The following is a 20,890-nucleotide window of genomic DNA, read 5'->3' as shown; positions in this document are numbered from 1 at the left end:
ACTGTATCACAATATGAATCACCTCTAACCATCGAGGCCATTTTTGGAAGAATCACCGGGTCACACATATTTTCGAAAATTGACTTAAAACACAGTTTTTGGTTGATACCGTTAGCTGAAGGTGTAGAAACTACACCGCTTTTTCTATTGATGGTATTGTCTACCGGTTTAAGGTAGTGCCATTTGGATTGCAGAGTGCTTGTGCTGCACTCGTCCGAGCTCTACATACCATTTTGAATCGCCATGAAGATTTCATAGTTCATTATATCGATGATTTATTAATTTTTTCACAAGATACTCAGAGTCATCTGGAACACATAGAAATAATTCTGAAAGAATTGGACACAGCGGGATTGAAATTAAACATTGAAAAATGTCAATTTTTTCAAAAAGAAGTCATTTATTTGGGTTTTCAATTGGACACCAAAACAGTAAGATTAGCCGAAGACAGAGTCAAGCTCATAGATGAATACCCAAGACCAACGAATTTGAAAACATTGAGAGGTTTTCTTGGCACGATAAATTATTTTAAAAAGCTGATTCCCGATTTGAGCCAAAAGGAAATCCCTCTGATAAAATTGCTTAAAAAAGGAATAAAATGGAATTGGAAAGAAGAACAGGAAGAAGCTTTCGAAACATTAAAACGAGAATTCGCAAAAGGAACGAAAATATACCACCCCATTTACAATTTACCTTTTATACTCCGAACTGATGCGTCCATACAAAAATTTGCAGGAGTTCTGTCTCAAATACAAAACGACCAAGAAGTGCCGATATGTTTTATATCTCGAGTGACTAAAACACATGAGAGAAAATATAGTGTTACAGAATTGGAGTTTGCCAGTGTACTATATTGCGTAAACAAATTGAGGTTTTACTTATTGGGAGCAAAATTCACAATCGAAACAGACCATGCAGCTTTAGTACATATCATGAAGAATAGATTAGTAAATAATAGAATACATAGAGGCATTCTATTATTACAGGAGTATGATTTTGAGTTCCGATATATAAAAGGGAAAGACAACATAATAGCCGACGCTCTAACACGGGATAAGGACACTGAAAAAAAGGAAACAATTACTCTACAGGTGGGACTAATTAGAGTAATACAAGAAGAAGGGGTATAAGACGTAGATTAAAGTAAGGAAATATACAGGGAGTTGGTTTTGCCTCGAGAAAATTTATTTAAAAATGCAGATAAATTTTATCGAATACAAGGCGGGGATTTGTTATATTTCTATGTGATATGAAAATTAAAATTTGATAATTATAAACAGAATTCAATTTAATATAAAATATTTTCAATTTTCTCAACCACGGGCATATAAATTTAGAACAACCTGTATACAACAAATTGTTATATTTAATTTTAAGAAGTGATTAAATAAGACTCAAGTGAAATCGTTAATAGGTCATTATCGTTGTTCGCGGAAGGATCGATCATTAGCCGATGCTAAATAAGACTAAGTGGAAATAGAGAATAGGTCATTAAAATTTGTATATAGTAGAAAGTAATTTTAGAATGGGAATTAACTATTTTCTTTGAAATCCATTAAGCATATTTAGAAAGTTTAAAAATTGGTTTTGAGGAATACTGCGAATGAGAGTTGGTGGTGGAATTTTGATTTGTGAATCTGGAAGGGATATTTAGAAAGTAGGGGAATGAATGACAAATAGAGAGCGGAATGTTTTGAGCTGTCGAGAAGTGAAGTCGAGTAGTAGACGGTAGTGTACGGAGAGTGAGAAAGCCGGTAGTTCCGTGAGTGTGGAGTATCTATCGTGGAACGAGAAGTAGGCCAGGTCGAGAGTAAAAGAACCTCCTTGAGCCAAGAGTGTCCCGGTAGCTGATAGCAGTTTCGAGAAAGGTAGAACACAGCATCACGACAGACGCAGGAACGAGAGCTATTCGAGCTAGTTTTTCAAAGGAGAACATTACTGGAAGCCAGGACGAGGTTTGATCGCAGCCAAGGATAGCAGGAAACGGGTCTTGTGTGAGGACATTTTCAGTTCACCAGGAAAAGGTCAGTCTCATTTGTTTGGACATGAATGTATGGGTTTTTCGTATTAAATTCCACATAAAAAAATTGAATAACATAATCAATAATATCAGAAAAGCTTCATCAAACTTAAATAGAGTTGTTCCTAATAACTCCTAATAGTTAAATGTTAATAAAAACTTTCAATTGAAAACCAAAAGGAAATAAGATTCCCATTTGTAAATGTTATGTTTAAGAATAATAAGAAATAGCAAATATTAAGCATTGATTGCCTTTTAAATAAAATAAAAAAATATTTTGATTATAATTGTAACCCATTTGTGTATTTTTTTTACTCTTTTCTTTTCTATCCCGATTAGGAACCATTAAGAAATATTTAGAAGCCACGAAAGTAAGTAATTAATTTATAATTCGCCCTGAGATTGAAAACATATTGATATGTGATCTGGTTAATTAATTAGATTAGTATTAATACATTGATTAAATTAAGTGACATATAAGAATATTATCTCATATCAATAATCAAGATCACAACAATATATAGTGTCGCTTGTAGGGGTGTTGTGCGCCACTGGTGAGAACTGTCGTTCTCTGTGGATTTTTTCAGTTATTACATCTTTATATTTATAGAAATAAAATAGTACATTACTTACCCCCGGTCTTTTCACCTCCGAATAATTATTCATTAGGAAGTTTATCCGGCAGATTACATGTAAATCTGTCAAATAAACCTCCGAATAACTTTTATTCGGATGTGAAAAGACCGGGCCTTATTGGTTTTTTATTTATTTACCCCGATATTCGACTTTAAAGAATGTACTGGCTGGTTTTGGCTGGAATGTACGGAATGTTTTGGCTGGTTTCCAAGACAATAAAAATTGAAAATATTGACATTCGATTTTAACATACAGTTTCTTGTTGTTGATCACGAACATTTGTCATCCAAAAAGAATTGGATTCCGTGACGGTTACAACGGCTGTTATTTTTCGATTATTTTACGAAATAACGAATATAATGAATTAGGAAATACCTCGACAAACAAGTAATTGGTCCTAGGTTTTCACCCAAATTAATCGAAAGTAGAACTGGAAGTCGATATTGGAACTCTTCGTGTAACTTTGCGTCGATTGATCTACGATTTTACTAATTTTGTCATCTTGTTTTACATTCATATCATATTTTGAGTGACTTTAAAGCAGTACCTACGGTTGTAACTCTAAAACCGAAGTCCGATGTCAAATTTCTCATCTTTAATACCATCCATGGGTTATAAGCTTTCATGCGACACCTCATTTGTCATTCTATCTGTATTAGTAATTGAGGAGTTGTATTCGCGGTCGGACGGACAGACAGTCATGAAACCAGAAGTATATATTTGTTCTCGTCTTGCGAATGCGCGTCGAATAATATATCACTTGTGCTATTGCGGTGACTTTAAAAGAGTACTTTCGGTCGCATTTCTAAAACCGGAAGTCCTAGGTCAAATTTCCCACCTTTAGTACCATCCATGTATTATGAGCTTTCATTCGACACCTCATTTGTGATTCTACCTGGTATAGTGACGGAGGAGTTACATTTCCGGTTGGATGGACAGACAGTCTAGGTCAAATGTCTCACCTTGAGTACCATCCATTGATTATAAGCTTTCATTTGACACCTCATTTGTCATTCTACCTGGTATAGTGACTGAAGGAGTTATATTCGCGGTCGGACGGACAGACAGCTTATTAGGTCACACCAAGTCGTTCAAATTCTCACCAACTTGTTCACACTTTTTCAAAATTGGTGAAAACAACAAATTATATTTTGTATCGTTGTATCAATATAAGCCAAAAAGAATAATTAGTGAATGTCACGCCACTATAATATATTTTTTTATTGGTCTTTCAATGCTAAAATCAGGATAAAAAAGGTATTTTATCCATGGTTTTAATCAATATAATTCTCACCATTCCTTTGTGTTGTATTTGCATGCAACCTTTTGTAAATCAAAAATAATTCCACCATATTAAGAATGTCAACAAAAGCCGGCCCTGCATGCAACCTTTCTCTCAGTGCAACTAAAATTTTATTGATACACGCCAGAAATGTGCGAGACTTTTCTCAGTGTACTCGCGTGTACACTTGCCAACTCGATACTAAAATTAAGTACATGCTAACAACAAAAGAATCGCCGTCCGTGTCGGTTCTTGTGAGAGATATGTATTCTTTGCCCATAGACACATTTCACATGCCAAACTCCATATTACTTATGACGATGATTTCTCGCCTCTAGCTCTCCGTCTATTTCTACTCTCCTCTTTAAAATTCCGGCCGGAATAGGAACACTAGTCAACCGTTAGATGGCTATAGCAGCCATACCAGCGAAACTCACAGAGTATAGGCAACACTTTTTTCTTTCCAGAAAATTTCCGGTAAAAGTTATACTAGTAATCCTGTAGGTAGGTGGCGATACCAGCGAAGCTCGGAGCGGATACGACATATGGCAGAAGCTCGAAACCAGTGATGTGGGCCACATCACTGCTCCAAACAAATCACTGTGAATGAAAAGTCCTCTTCTTACATTTTTCCGACTGATAAGAAAATCTGGCCGGATGGCTCTGGCAGCAAAGGCCATTCAAATGAAGAGAAGAAGAAATATGAAAACATAACCATGACCAATCCATAGAGTTATATATTAGCATAGAGAGAGTGTGATTCAGACCGAAGTGACGACACCATCTTTTTTATTTGGATTAGTGCTGTTTCACTCTTACGCATAGTAAAGCTGCTACGGTTGTCCTCCTCTTCCGTGCCTATGTTCACACTGAATGTCATCATAGATTTTCGATACAATGTGTTAGAAAGAGATGCAGCAAACCAGTCCATGAGTTCTTGTCGTCAGGAAGCGCGGAAGGTAGGCTCTCTCTATGTTAATATATACCTCTATGGACCAATCATAACAATAACAATGTTTTCAAGGTCAACAACAACAACAGTACTGTTATTATTGTTTTTGTCTTGCGTCTTGCTCTGTATTAAAAAATATAAAATACGAAAAGACCAAGAGTTATTTCTAAGGAGATTGAGGCTTATTAAACTGTATATTTATTCATTAATTAATTGTGACTACAATTACAATGTCTGCATATATTTTATGTGGTACTTCCAGTGGAGGACTTCCAATATTATCCAGAAAAAAAGGAAATTCTGAGCCGGTAGGTAATTTTTGAATATTTTTTGCATTTCATTACTAAAAAGTACTATTTTAGCTTCCATTTTCTATAACAGGATCATTAAACGGAATCCACATGTTCGGAAAACCATTTGGCATAGAAGTTTTAGAAACCTTAACTGATGATTATGCTGTTAGTTGGAAGGAATTTGAAGACAGGTAATCTTATAAATAAAAATGCATTACTAAGTTTCTATCTAATCAGCCCTAAACATCCGTCCTAGCATATAGGCATCCTCTTCCGTCTTCCACGCCTCTATCTATCTATCTAATCAGCCCTAAACATCCATCTTTGGATATGATAGGCCTCCTCTTCCTTCTTTACCGCCTTTCTATCTTGGGTAATTTGCATCTATTTTGACCCAGCGTATTTCCTCAGGCCATCTGACCATCGCATGTGTGGCTTTCCCCTTTTTCATTTGTGGTTCCACGGTCTCTAGTGTATGTATGGCTTAGACCAGTGTTTCCCAACCGGTGGGTCACGACCCACTAGTGGGTCGCGGACAGGTTTCAGGTGGGTCGCGGCTTGGCTTTTACAGTAGCTGAATAACTTAGATATAAATATCATCATGGGTGAGGGATGGGTCGTGAATATGAAAAAATATAAGAAGGTGGGTCGCCAGACATAAAAGGTTGGAAACCACTGGCTTAGACCATCTTTTTTTTTATCCTTCTGCTGTAGGGTGTGTCCGGCGAACTTCCCTTTAAGCTTTGCTACTAGGCTTGAGACATCTTTCACTTTTGTTTTGTTACAGATCCATTCATTTCTTTTCCTGTCTGATAGTTTAATGTCCAAGATTTGTTTTTCCGTTTTCACAATTTTTCTGTCTTTGCTATTTTTTCCATATTTTCCTTAGTAAACATTCATTACAGCTGTGTATGAGGACAGGGAGTATAGGTTTTAGGTATTGCTGGTATTTTCTATTCTTTAGATTATAAGACAATTTTCTGAATGACGCCCAAGCCAATCTTATTCTTCTCTTTGTTTCTTTGGTCTGATTTTCTTTATTTAATCTAGTGATTTGTCCTAGATATATATACTCTTTTACTTGTTCTATTCTTTAGACCAGGGTTGATCTGTGAAAAACATCTATTTTTGGATGTGAGAGGTGGCATTCAGATTTTTGCAGATAAAGTTAGGTGACACCTTCAATAATAATAATTGACTTATTCCTTCTTAAATATGCCTGGAACATTAATAAAAAAATTAAAATATTTAAAAATTTTGATTTTTTTTCTACTTTCTTTACTTATAACTTTAAAACGATTCGTTTTGGAACAAAGTCTTAAAGAAATAAAATAAAGACAATTGAATTTTGTATGATATACCCTTTAAAAATGTCTGACCCTTTCTGCAATTTGACAATAAATACAAAATAAGCCTGTTGTTATTCAATTCAATGTTTTTAACCACTTTGGTGGCACTTAGTACCTTAGTAATTCGCTTAGAAAATTCTTATAACCTACTTAAACCGTCTACCAAATTTCATTAAAATCGACCTAATAGATTTCGCATAATAAATTTGCAATCTAAATTTTTTTTAAAGTTCAAGTTTTTTAAAAACTTTCTGAACAAAAAATAGACCATTTAGAAGTTGGCAAATTTTTTTACATATAAAGAGGCGCTCTATAGTCTGTTCGCTAAACTCTGACGCAACTTTCTAGATATTTTAGTCTGTAATTTTCCCAATTTTAGTAAAATTGGCAAAAAATAATTACTAAATAGCTAATAATCACTAAATAGTTAGTAATTTTGCCAATTTTTGCAAAATTGGCAAAAAACAAAAAAATTATCGACTAAAATATCTAGCCAGTTGCGTCTGAGTTTAGCGAACCGACTAGACCTATCTAATACACTTAACAGAATTAAATTTGGATTATTTAAGGGGCATCAGCAATGTTTTAAAATTATAAACAATTTTTTGGCTTATAAACAAATAGCTTTGTTTAAAAATAAAAAAATTAATTTTTAGCAATGGAAACTAACTTAACTTGCTTAAGCTTAACTTGCTATAAACTTAAATTGCTTTTTTATTTTTTGAAAGTTCAACTGCGTTTATCTCGAAAACTCTGCAGCCTACGAAAAAACTTGTAAGAATATTTTTTGCTTAGAATTACCCAAGAAATACAAAAAAATGTTTTATTTTGCGAAAAATAGCTGTTATGTAATTTCTCGGGTTCTTTATTTATAACAATCTTATCGACATCCAGATCAACTGTTACCCAAAAAATTCGTGTTCTACGGGTCAAAATACATAAAAAAACTTGGGTAAGTCCATCTAAATACAGGAGGCCATTGCATCCCCTCCTGGCGACAGCACTAATTTGGTTATAAGCCAAAAAATTGTTTATCACTTTAATACACTGCTGAGGCTGCCTAAATAATCCGATTTTAATTCTGTAAGTTGTATTAGATAGGTAGAGCGCCTGTTTATATGTAAAAAAAATTAGCCAACTTTTAAGTGGTCTACTTTTTGTTCAGAAAGTTTTTAAAAAATTTGAACTTTTTTAAAAACATTTAGATTGCAAAATTATTATACAAAATCTATTAGGTCGATCTTAATGAAATTTGGTGGACGGTTTAAGTATGTTATAAGAATTTTTTAAGTAAATTATGAAGGTTCTAAGTGCAACCGAACAAAAATGGGCTTATTTTGCCCCCCTATTTTGTATTTATAGCCATTTTGCAGAAAGGGTAGTAATTTAAGACATTTTTAACCAGTCGTATATAATACAAAATTTAATTATCTTTATTTTATTTCCCTACGACTTTGTTCCAAAATGACTCGTTTTATTATAAGCAAAGAAAGTAGAAAAAATTCGATGTTTATCGAAATTTTTAAATATTTATTTTTTTATTAATGTTCCGGGCATATTTGAGAAGGAGCATAAGTCAATTATCTTATTGAAGTTGTCACCTAACTTTATCTGCAAAAATCTGAATGCCACCTCTCACATCCACCTCAAAACAGATCCGTCCTGGTCTATCTTGTTTGTCCTACTGTAAGTATTAGTTCTTCTTGTTGATTGGTCATGGTTTTTGTTTTACTGTAATTCATCTTCAGTCCTATCTTTATCAATTGTGTAGTCTATCTAGTTTTACCATCATTCTTTGTAATACTATTTTTCTGTTATTAATACAATATCATCAGCATATCGTAAGTGATTCAGATATTGCCTGTTTATGTTTATACTATGTATCTCCTTCCCTTACTCCTCTTTTTATTTTAATAGGCTCGGTTTGTTTCATTAGCTTAATAGTTGTTGTTGCCTTATTATACTTATTTGTAATTATGTCGGTATATCTGCAGTCTATTCTGTTGTTTTGTAGAGAATTTTTTTCCCAGTAGAGATGCAGTTAAGTTGCTGTTTATTAGGTGGGAACACATTTACTTAAATATTAGCTCTGAGTTGAGTTGAGGTCGCCAGTTGCTTTTGGCGAGAACAGTCGCTTTCAGTTATATTAGTCTTCCTCTTCAGTTACTATCTTTTTTTTAACATTGATCTGCCATTATGAGATTCGTTTTATTTGACTCAATCCCACAACACAAAGACTGGATATTTTCGAGATTATATCTAAGTTGCATTGCATCTGGTACTATTTCCTGCTCTAGATGATTTTTTTTACCTCTGCATATTTGGTTCAGGTATTCTTTGCCCTGCTTCCTGGCATCTTATCCACGTTTTGTATGCTAATATGTTCGGCTCCTTCTTCATCCGTAGTAGGTTAATATAATCTTGTAAATGTGGTCAATAAGTTTATTTTGACTTTTCTTGATTATTGTACATACTTGCTTTTTAATCTTTGAAAACTTAAAAAACTTGATCTATCAAGTCGATTTTTAAAAAATAAAAATGATTGTGTAAGTAATAAATCATAACATTAAATAATTTGTAGGAGATTGCAACCCTAGCACAGGGTAAGAGTTATTTTTACATAAAGGTTGGTCCCACTCAGGATACAAAATCAACTTTGGGTTTTTGTCAAAACTTTAATTTTGTTGATTTTGAGGAGGGTACACATTTTTGATGGGATAATATTATTGTGATTTGTTATTATACACAATGTGTAAAAAAATAATAGGTACAAAAACTGTTTTTGTAGCATAATTATAATTGGAGCAGCAAGTGGATGTTCAATAGACATTTTAAACAGACTATTGGAAGATGTTTTTAATACAATAGTATTGATAGTTGGGATTAAAGAATTGAAGATGCAAAGAAATATAGAAAGATTGAAAAGAGAACTTAGAATTTGCTTTCCAGTTATTGATAGGCTTTTGGATTCGTTGGATTGTGGAGACGCTAGTAACAAACATTCCTCTGATATTGTGGGATTTACAGAAACAATTTTGTGCACAGAGAATCACTTAATACAGGTAATTGTTTTATGTATGCAGATTTGCTATAAATATATGGTTTTATTTATGTGAAGCAGAACTGTTTAAAAACTTGCAAAAATAAAATACTTAATGTTTTTCTCGCTTTATGTCTCAAAGACGCCATTTCACATAGAGCAATTAATAAACTTCTGGGATTTTTGTCATCATTAATATCCCCCATTATTAGGTTGTATGCAGTAAGTAGTTTTATTGCATTTTCTAAGTTTTCATAAAGGGTTTTCACTTACTTGTCTGAGTGCCTGTAAAACGCTTTAATTGCAAGTTTTTAGTTAAAGTTGTTACTAGTAATTCATATTTTTTATGTTAACCAAAGTATACCACAGGAGTCTTCATTGGAACCTTTAATATTTATTTCGTATATCAATGATTTATCAAATTGTATAGTTACAGATAACATGTGTTATGTATATGCTAGTGTCCGAATATAGTCTCATTTGATTTTGTTTGAATATTTTGTATGCTTTTACAGAACGCTCGCAGGTAACCAAAATGAACTCACTAGCAAATAAATTTAGAACCTGGTATAACAAAACTCTTTAAATGATATTTCTAGTCTTGCCGTTAGTACGTTATCTTTACTGATCCTCATATATTTAGTTTTTTAATATTAAGATGATAATATTATATGGGGTGTCCCAAAAGTAGCGGGACGGTCGAGTATTTCGCGAAATGAACATCTGATCGAAAAGGAAAAACTGAAAAATATGTGTTCAACATTTTTCAAAAAATCTATCGAATGATATCAAACACGGCCCCTCCACTCCATCCTCTGGAGGTGGGGTGGGGGTAACTTTAAAATCCTAAATAGGAATCCCCATTTTTTTTATTGCAGATTTGGATTCCTTACGTAAAAATAAGTAACTTTTATTCGAGACATTTTTTCGAATTGTGGATACAGGGTGAAATAGGGTAAAGCTCAATAGATCCGCTACAGTAATAGATAGCAATAAAAGTTAATAACAAAAATTGTAGCCAACTTTAAGCTTCACATTTTAAAATTAATTAGAATGTTACTGGGTGTTCCATAACATCGTGGCAGAACAAACTTATATGTTCTTTTAAATGGAACACCCTATATTTTATCTTTATTCGAAATCTTCTTAACTTCCCCATTAAAAAAATATAAAGGTCTGTTATGTTATAGAGGGTATTTACAAAGTTATAGCCAATTTTCTATGAAAATCGTAACAAGTTCAGCTCCCTGTATAAATAAAAATAAGCACAACAGCAATGGTTTATTGATTCCATATTTTTTTATTTATTGTCAAAATTTTTAGAAATGATTGACATTTTCAATTTTCTTTTTATCGAGTACAGGGTGAGTCCAAACGCAAGTACATTATTTTCTCAGTAATTTTAAATGGAACACCCTATATTTTATATCACTATTGAAAAGTAACATTATCGTATTTTAGTTTGTAAACAACATTCCCTGTGTCAAAATTTATTAGTTTTCGAGATATTTTCATTTTTCAATGGACCAGTAGCGTGGCCACCCAGATCATCAAAATTTAATAAACTGGACTGATTTTTTTGGGGTTACGTTAAGAATGAAGGTTATAAAATGTCTCCAACAACAAGGGATAAGATGAAAGATAGAATACAAAGTGTATTTCGAAGTGTTCATTTACAAATGCTTCGTACTTTAAGTAACTCATGCACTCAACTCATTTTGAACACCTTATATAATTAAATATATAAAATATTTTACTAAAAGTAGCTTTTAATTTTTTCAAAAATGTTGTACTTTGTGTTCATGTTTTTTTTTTGTAAAATTTTTTACTGATACATTATTTTTTGTTCTTTATTTGTTACATTTACATACAAAAGTAGTTTTTAAGTGTTTTCAGAAAATGTTATATTTTGTGTTTGTGTTTCTTTTTGTAAAATTTATAACTAATAAATTATTTTTCTTTCTTTATTTGTTACATTTACATACAAAATTAGTTTTTAATTGTCTTAAAAATGTTGTATGTTGTGGTTGTGTTTTTTTTGGAAAATTGATTACCAATAAATTATTTTCCTTACTTCATTTGCTACATTGTTACATTGATTACCGGATTGATAATCAGTAATCTTAAATTATTAGTTTTAAAAAATTCAGTCATGGCTTACTTAAAATTTGGAAAGATTTAGACCCCTAATTAATAAAAAAATTGCTCTGAAAAATTAAAATATCTCGAAAACTAATAAATTTAGACATAGGGAATATTATACAAAAATAAAAGTACGGTAACGGCACTTTTCGATAGTGACATAAAATACAGGGTGTTCTATTTAAAATTACTGAGAAAATAATGTACTTGCGTTTTGACTCACCCACTATTCCATATACAGAAAATTAGCAATATCAACCATTTTTAAAAATTTTCACAAGCAATAAAAAAATATGGTACCAATAAACCATTGCTATTGTGCTTATTTTTATTTATACAGGGAGCTGAACTTGTTACGATTTTCATAGAAAATTGGTTATAACTTTGTAAATACCTTGTATAACATAACAGACATTTATATTTTTGTAATGGTAAAGTTAAGAAGATTTTGAATATAAGATAAAATATAGGGTGTTTCATTTAAAAAAATATAAGTTTGGTCTGACACGATGTTATCGAACAATTTTAAAATGTGAAGCTCAAAGGTGGCTAAAATTTTTGTTATTAACTTTTATTGCTATCTGTTACTATAGCGGATCTATTGAGCTTTACCCCACTAATCAATCACCCTGTAGATGGTGCTATAATCAGAAAAAAACCATTTATCCTGATGCAACAAGTAAATTATAGAAACGGTCTAATATGTCGAGAAATACACTTCCGAATGAAAAACCAAAAAATATGTGTTTAATATTTTTCAAAAACCTATCCAATAACACTAAACACGACCCCCTACTCCATTCCATAGAGGTGGGGTGGGAGTAACTTTAAAATCATAAATAGGAACCCCCATTTTTTATTGCAGATTTGGATTCCTCATGAAAAAATAAGGAATAATTATTCGAGACATTTTTTTAAGAGTTTTTGGTAAATGGCGCTGTAATTGGATAAATACGATTTATTAGCGCCATCTATCAACAAATCTAAACAATGTCTCGAATAAATAATGCTACTTACTTTTTAATGAGGTATTCAAATCTACAATAAAAACTGGGGGTTCCTGTTCCTAGTTATCCACACCCCACCTCCATGGGATGGAGTGGGGGGTCGTGTTTAGTGTTATTCGATAGGTTTTTGAAAAATAATAAACATTTTTGGTTTTTCATTCGGAAGTGAATTTCTCGAGATATTAGACCGTTTGTATAATTTACTAGTGTAATTAACTATCCTAATTGGGATATAAGCCACAATTTAACTTGAAAACAATAATTGTATTACCGTTTCACCTTCCACTAGGTTTACTAGAAATTACCTAGGTCAGCGGTTCTCAATCTGTGGTACATGTACCACTGGTGGTACATATTATTTGAGGTGATACACAAAATGCAAAAACAGCTAAAATCAGTGCCACTATTATAGTTAATTAGATAGCCTAGCTAGATAGGTATTTCAGTAGTTAGGTGGTACCAAAAATAATAAAAAGTATTTGGTGGTACATGACTCAAAAAGATTGAAAACCATTGACCTAGGGTATCAGAATAAATAGTTTTTCCGATTATAGCGCCATCTATCCACAATTTAAAAAAATGTCTTCAATAAAGGTTACTTATTTGTGCGTAAGCAAACCGAATCTGCAATAAAAAATGTGGATTCCTATTTAGGATTTTAAAGTTACCAATTGAAAAGCATTGAAAAAGTATTTTTCAGTTTTTTGATCAGATGTATATTTCGTGAGATATTCCATATATACCCTATATATGTATTAGGGGAGTGCAATTAGAACGAAAACATGCATTGTTTCGAAAAAATTCAAACAAGCGTATATTTTTCTAAAACTTTTTTTGTTAGTTTATATACATGTTGAAGTAAAAAGTTCTACTCGCAGATTTGGCCGCTAATTATTTATTAATTGTTTAAACAAAAATAACTGTCAAAGTTTAAATACATAATTCAAAGTTTCTCTTCGAATTTTGTGATTTAACCACAGATTATTTAATGTAGATAAAATTTGTTCAGTCCATTCTTGTATCGACATATCGAAGTAATTTGGTACAGCAAAAAACATCCTGTTCGGGACTGTGACAAGCCCTGTCCAGGAAAACTAATACACAGGTACGCAAATAATGATAAATATATTTTTCAAAATATGTTTCCATCCGAGATAAATACAGAGTTTAGTAATAATTCAATAACCAACCCACAAATGTATCAACAAGTCAACACACAAGGGCAACTAGCCATGAATGTACAAACCACGCCATATCTAATATCGATGTCGCAACCAGCACCAACTAAACCAATGCCACCTAACTTGTACCCTCCACTACCACAGACACAAATTCCATTAGTGCCGATCACATATCATAGTTCTTCTTCAAATTATCAATTACAACGATTGCCATCCACCAGTGAAGAAGAGGAAGAAAACAACGAACCAGCTAGCAGCAACGATTGGCAAGAAATTAGAAGCTCAAAAAGAAGAAAAATCAGAAAAACAACAGACAATTCAAACAGTACAAATATTATTGTAACAGAAAATAGATTTGAAGTAATCCCTCCCAAGGAGAACAACACAACAAACCCTCCACCAATTTTCATACACGGTGTACAAGACTATCAAAAAATGGTACAAAAAATTAAGGATGTAGCAGAAAGGGAAGAATATCATACAAAAAGTTTAACTAACAATGTCGTAAAATTAAGTTGTGGCACGCCAGATACATATGGAAAAATGGTTAGATATTTTAATGAACATAACATTTATCACCATACATATCAGTTAAAACAGGATCGAGCCTATAGAGTTCTAATAAAATACCTTCACCACTCTACTAACACCGAGGATATAAAAAACGAACTCCTAAAACTGGGTCATAAAGTTCGAAATATAATAAATGCACAACACAGAATTACTAAAGAGCCACTTAATTTGTTCTTCGTGGATCTCGAACCGGCAGCAAATAACAAAGATATTTATAACTTAAGGGGGCTACAGAATAGAGTTATTGAAATTGAACCTCCCCGAACAACCAAAAATCACATAATACAATGCATGAGATGCCAATCGTACGGTCACTCCAAGTCATATTGCAATAAACCATTTGTATGCGTCAAATGCGGAGGAGCCCACAATACCACAACTTGTAAGAAGACTAGAGAAACTCCAGCAAAATGTGCATTATGTGGTGGGGATCGCCCCGCAAATTATAAAGGATGTGAACTTGTGAACATTACCAAAAAATTTATAATATTAATAACAGGTATCATAACAGAGGAAACGCATTAAATCCAGCAATAAATCAAATACATACACAACCCAGAATATATACACAACCCAGGATTCAGAATCAGTATGAAAGTTACGCTCAAGCTGCAGCAAATAATCAGAACAATAACGAAGATACAGCGAGTATACTTACCAAATTTCTAGAAGAGTTTAAAAATTTATTTAACCAGCTAATGCAACAAAACAGTATGGCGCTCAACATGATTTCCATGCTAGTAAATAAAGTAAACTAACAATGTCTAAGTTCATAAGAATTGCCCAATGGAATGCCAATGGTCTTCCTAATCATAAAGAAGATATAAAACTATTTCTGGAACAAAATTTCATTGACATACTACTAGTAAGTGAAACCCATTTTACAGACAGAACCTACTTCAAGATACCTAAGTATAAATTATATTACACAAATCACCCAGATGGTACAGCCCACGGAGGTTCAGCCATATTGATAAGAGAAACTATAAAACATTATGAAATGCTAAAATACGAAACAAATCACATTCAAGCAACATCGATAAAAATACAAACTCTTCCATATGATATAACTGTCACAGCAATTTATTGTCCGCCCAGGCATAGACTTACAAAAGAAGATCTTCTACCCTTTTTCGAAACTCTAGGGCCAAAATTTATAGCAGGTGGAGATTACAACTGTAAACATACGCTATGGGGTTCACGCCTAACAACCACCAAAGGCAGAGAGCTAGCAAAAGTTATCCAGGATAAAAGCTACTCATTCCTATCGACGGGATCACCGACATATTGGCCAACCGATCCAAATAAAACACCAGACCTATTGGATTTCTTTATTACAAACGGAATATCTCAATCATATACAGATGTAGTACCAAGTTTTGATTTATCATCAGATCATAGTCCCATAATTGCCACAATTAGCACAACGGTGATAATCAAAAAACCAACACCTCGACTGCATAACTTCAAAACAAACTGGGACACATACCGACTAATCATAGAACAGGAAGTAAATCTACTAGTGAGATTGCAAACTCCCGAACAAATAGAAACAGAAACTAATAATCTAATCAACTTACTTCAAAATGCTGCCAAACAGTCTACCCCTCAACCTGGACAAAAAAAAATTTCAACCAACATTCCTCTTGAAATAAAAAGACTAGTAGCAGAAAAACGAAGAGCCAGATCAATTTGGCAAAGAACTCACAGACCAGACGACAGGACAATTTATAATAACAAAACAAGAAACTTAAAAACAGCTCTAGAACAGATGAGAAACAACTCATTTGAAAACTATGTAATAAACCTTTCGCGTCAAGATAACTCTATCTGGAAACCAATCAAAAACAAAAATAAACCAATAAATACTTCACCTCCAATTCGGAAAAACTCATTACCACCAGGACCATGGGCAAAAAGCAACAAAGAAAAAGCTGATTTATTTGCTGAACATCTAACTGAAGTCTTCAAGCCACACGACAATGACCAAGTACAAGAAGTAGAGCAGGAACTAGCCTTACCAATTAATCAACGAGAGCGACTAACTTTAATTACACCGAAGGAGATCAAAGATGAAATTAATCATTTGAATGAAAAGAAGGCACCAGGCACTGATCTCATAACAGCAACAATGCTAAAACAACTTCCTAAAAAAGGTATAATGAAGTTATTGTACATATTAAATGCAATCTTAAGACTTAATTATTGGCCTATATCACTAAAAATTGCCCAAGTAATTATGATACCGAAACCTGGTAAAGCTTTAACGGATGTTTCATCATACCGCCCAATAAGTCTACTGCCAATAATGTCAAAACTTCTTGAAAAGCTGTTACTTAAAAGAATTATGAGCGACCTAGAATTCCAAAACTGGATCCCAGAACACCAATTTGGATTCCGGCAAGGTCATTCTACAGTGCAACAATGCCATCGCATATCAAATGTAATTAATAGAGCTTTGGACAATAAACAGTATTGCACAGCAGCCTTTCTGGACATCAGCCAAGCATTTGATAAGGTATGGCACCCAGGATTACTTTATAAAATCAAAAAATCCCTACCCAACAAATACTTTGACTTATTAAAATCATATCTAAATCACTATTTTTCTAAATCACTATTCTCACAGAGAATTTGAAACTAAAGTGGAGGATGAACTATCAAACCGTAACAAAATTCAATCAGGAGTCCCACAAGGTAGTATATTGGGTCCACTTCTTTATGTACTGTACACATCCGATTTACCAACCTCTCCACAAACCACCATTGGAACTTTCGCTGATGACACAGCAATATTTGCAACTGAAGAGGATCCAAGAGCTGCAGTATTAAAACTTCAAGAACACCTAGATCAAATTGGACAGTGGTTAAAGAAATGGAAGATAAAAGCTAACGAAACTAAGTCAACACATATAACTTTTACACTAAGGACAGACCAATGCCCAAATATTAGCCTTAATCAAGTCAACATACCACAACAGAACATCGTCAAATACCTGGGGCTTCATCTTGATTCTAAATTAAACTGGAAACAACACATTTTAAAGAAGAAGAAACAAATTGAGTTGAGAGTGAAAGAAATTAATTGGCTTATAGGTAAAAAATCTCGTCATCAAACCTATATGGACGTACGGTATAGAACTATGGAGTTGTGCCAGCAAATCAAACACAAAAATTATCCAAAGAACTCAATCAAAAATTCTACGCACCATCGCAAATGCCCCGTGGTACATTTCCAACCAAACCCTTCATACAGACCTAAACATCCCGTTAGTCAGCACAGTAATTCAAGAAAGAGCCAACAGACATCACGAGAAATTGGAAGACCACCCCAACCAATTAATATTACCATTACTGCAGCCACTAAACAACAGAAGATTGCGAAGATTATGGCCCATAGATCTTCGCTGAAACTGAGGTGAAACCGCTGGGTGATGTACCTCATAACGCCATTTTAGTGTACAATAATACATTGATATATGTTATTGTACTTGTTATCAAATTAGCTTATAGAATATGTAATTCTGATTGTTAATAAATGCTTAAAAAAAAATTGAATAAACAATAACAATTGTTTTGTATAAATCATTTTAAAAATATCGTTGAGTTCATCATTTTACTTTGATCAAATATGTTTCTATTTTGTTTTTGATTATACTGAATACGAATATGGCATTACAATTTGAAAATTCTTATACGGAAGCTCTTATACAGTATGTCTGCGTAGCTAGGAACCACACGGAAAACTTTTTTATTATCAATTTTACGAAAAAAAGTTATTATTTATAAAATGCTCTACCTGGTCAAAAATGTAAGATACAACCATCAGATATTAAACTTTTTCAATTTTATACGAGGTATGTAAAAAATATGAATTTTTCTAAGAGTTAAGTGCCCGAACACTGAAACATATTTTTTAATTCTAAACGACTTTTCTTAATAACAATTTTCGATATTGTGAAATATAAAGGTACTTTACTCTTGAGTGAAATTCATATTTTTTATATACCTCGTATAAAATTAATAGAATTTGATATTTGATGGTTGCATCTTAGATTATATACGATGCAGAGTATTTTATAAAGAATAACTTTTTTTCATAAAACTGATAATAAAGAAGTTATCAATAGGTTCCAAGTTACGCAGACATACTGTATAAGAGCTAAAAAAAATTTTTTTTGTTGAATATTTATTATTGTTGAAGCTTATTATTAAATGTATTTTAGGTAAGTTTTACAGAAAAAAGTTTTGATCACTTTGTATAAACATTTTTGTAGCTGGTAATTTTCGGTTTTTGTATTACATTTTTGTTAACTTTCTTAATTTTCTCAAAAAGAAATAGTTTATTTCATTTATAAAGTAAAATAATTTAGTGCATTTTAAAGATTACATCCTAAGCTTTAAAAAAGCGTCTATAAAACTGTAATAACTCTGTTCAAACTTGAGTAATACCGTCTTAAAGTGGTGGTAATTCTTTAAAACTACGAAGTTTTCAAAAATTACATTTTTTGAGACGTCGTTTCATCTGAATTAAATTTTTGAGATTTTTTTTTAATGAAACATCGTTTAGTGAGATGTTTGAAATGTAAGTTGTGCAAAATTGAGAGTCTTATAAGAAAATTTGTATTAGTTACATATTTTTAAATCATTTTTAAACAAAATTCATGTAAGTCTCACTTTCCGTCCACACCGTGCCTATGCCCATACATTTTATTTCTTTTTATCGTAACCATAAGATAGCTTAAGTATTCTTCTTTCTTGTCCATCTTGTAAAATTTCATTTGATTCATTAGTTAAAGAATTACATTAAAATGACTCAACCGTGCACTTCGCCGTACGCTAGTTTACAGTGCGCCAATGTTTGTGAGAAGGGTGCCTTTAGCGTTATAAATAAAAAATTATAGAAGCTACAGGTTTAACTTTAGAAAAATCTTTATAGAAGGTTTATTTTTTGTAAAATTTCCTGAATTTTTCAATAGTCAAGTTAGTTTTTTTCTAAAATTTATATTTTCGGAGTTATTTAAAAAAGCATCTAATTTCGCAGTTCATTTGTTTAATAAAAAATGAAGCACCCACTTCTGGAGTAGAACTTTTTGATATGTTGTTTATTAAACATTTCTTAATGAAATTATAAAAAGTTTTATCTTGTTTTATTTTTGTCCGAAGTGAAAATCTATATGCGCTCCCCTGTATAATCTGTGTTGCAGATGTCATTTAGTCGTTCTCTGTTTACTAAAACACTTTCATCCATCCCATCTAGTGCCTCTGTGAAGAGTTCGTAAGAGTATATTAAATAATAATAGTGACAAAATACACCCTTGTCTCCACATTTAACCTTTATATATCCTAACAATTCCAATACACTAACTAATTCCAATAAAGATTTATATTGATTAGAAGATCTGGATGTGATACACCTATTGTTTTAAGAATTATTTATATTAATTTTTCATGTCTAATGCAGTAGAACGCCTTTCTGCAATCTATTAACTATATGTAAAGAAAACTATTTTTATGCGGTTCTACCTTATAAATATCAATATTTATTATTATTTATCTTTATACACGAATTAAACCTTCCCATGGTTATAGAATTATAGTTAGTTCTAAGAAATACCTTTCAGTGATTAAACATTGTTTCTTGGTAACATTTTAGAGAGCGATATGACTTTCAGTGAAAATATTTCAAAATGTAATGTAAACATCTACTCAATTAGAAATGTTTAAAAATTTATCATTATACTCCGTTTGAAAATTATTGATAGCACAGTTTTTACGATGCAAGCACAGAATAACTAACCACACAGAAGCGAATCTGACTGTCGTTTCCATTGATTTTGTGGGGACCGAAATATTTGACCTTGTGCACCAGTTACAGAATAGAACTTGATGTTCTGAGGCATCTAAGGAATAGACCATTCCAAATGATGTGATTTTTTGACAAGTAGTTATTAATTAAATATGAAATTTAACTGTAAAATAAAACATACAGTGCTAGTCAAAAGTCCGTACCCCCCCTCGTATTTTTTGAACGGTTATACCTATAATAGTGAAATTTGGAGGGAGGAAATTAACGGACCTAAGCTTTTTACCTAGTCATGACAGGTGACGTAATTATGACAGATGACTTTACAGCGCCAGTGTGACAGATAATTTTAATCTTATGGCAAGTGATACCTCGTTTGAAATGTATTGAAAATACCTATGCAGTCATACTAATTTTGTTTGAGTTTATGCTAATTTTGATGAATTAATGAAATAAATATAAAATTTTAGTTTCGCATTTAATTAATAAAAATTGAAAAATTGAAAAACGTCAACTTTTTTGACAAAAAAACCATAGGCGGACATTTGAATTTTTATTAGTTAAATGCGCAACTACAATATTATATTTATTTAATTTATTCACCAAAAT

General features: G+C 32.3%; 1 protein-coding gene across 1 annotated transcript in view; it reads left to right on the top strand.

Annotated features, from left to right (window-relative positions):
- Positions 1-4,951: 4,951 nt before the first annotated feature.
- The window catches only part of LOC126881238 (protein fuzzy homolog), a 40,568-nt gene continuing 24,629 nt past the window's right edge, over positions 4,952-20,890 (top strand). Inside the window, exons 1-3 of the mRNA XM_050645388.1 lie at positions 4,952-5,198; positions 5,253-5,374; positions 9,321-9,594. Of these exons, the coding sequence (XP_050501345.1) occupies positions 5,121-5,198; positions 5,253-5,374; positions 9,321-9,594 (474 nt within the window). The 5' untranslated portion in view covers positions 4,952-5,120. The remainder of the gene's footprint in view (positions 5,199-5,252; positions 5,375-9,320; positions 9,595-20,890) is intronic.

This window comes from Diabrotica virgifera, chromosome 3, assembly GCF_917563875.1.
Source record: "Diabrotica virgifera virgifera chromosome 3, PGI_DIABVI_V3a".
Lineage (NCBI taxonomy): Eukaryota > Metazoa > Arthropoda > Insecta > Coleoptera > Chrysomelidae > Diabrotica > Diabrotica virgifera.
This window is presented reverse-complemented; position numbering and strand designations above follow the sequence as displayed.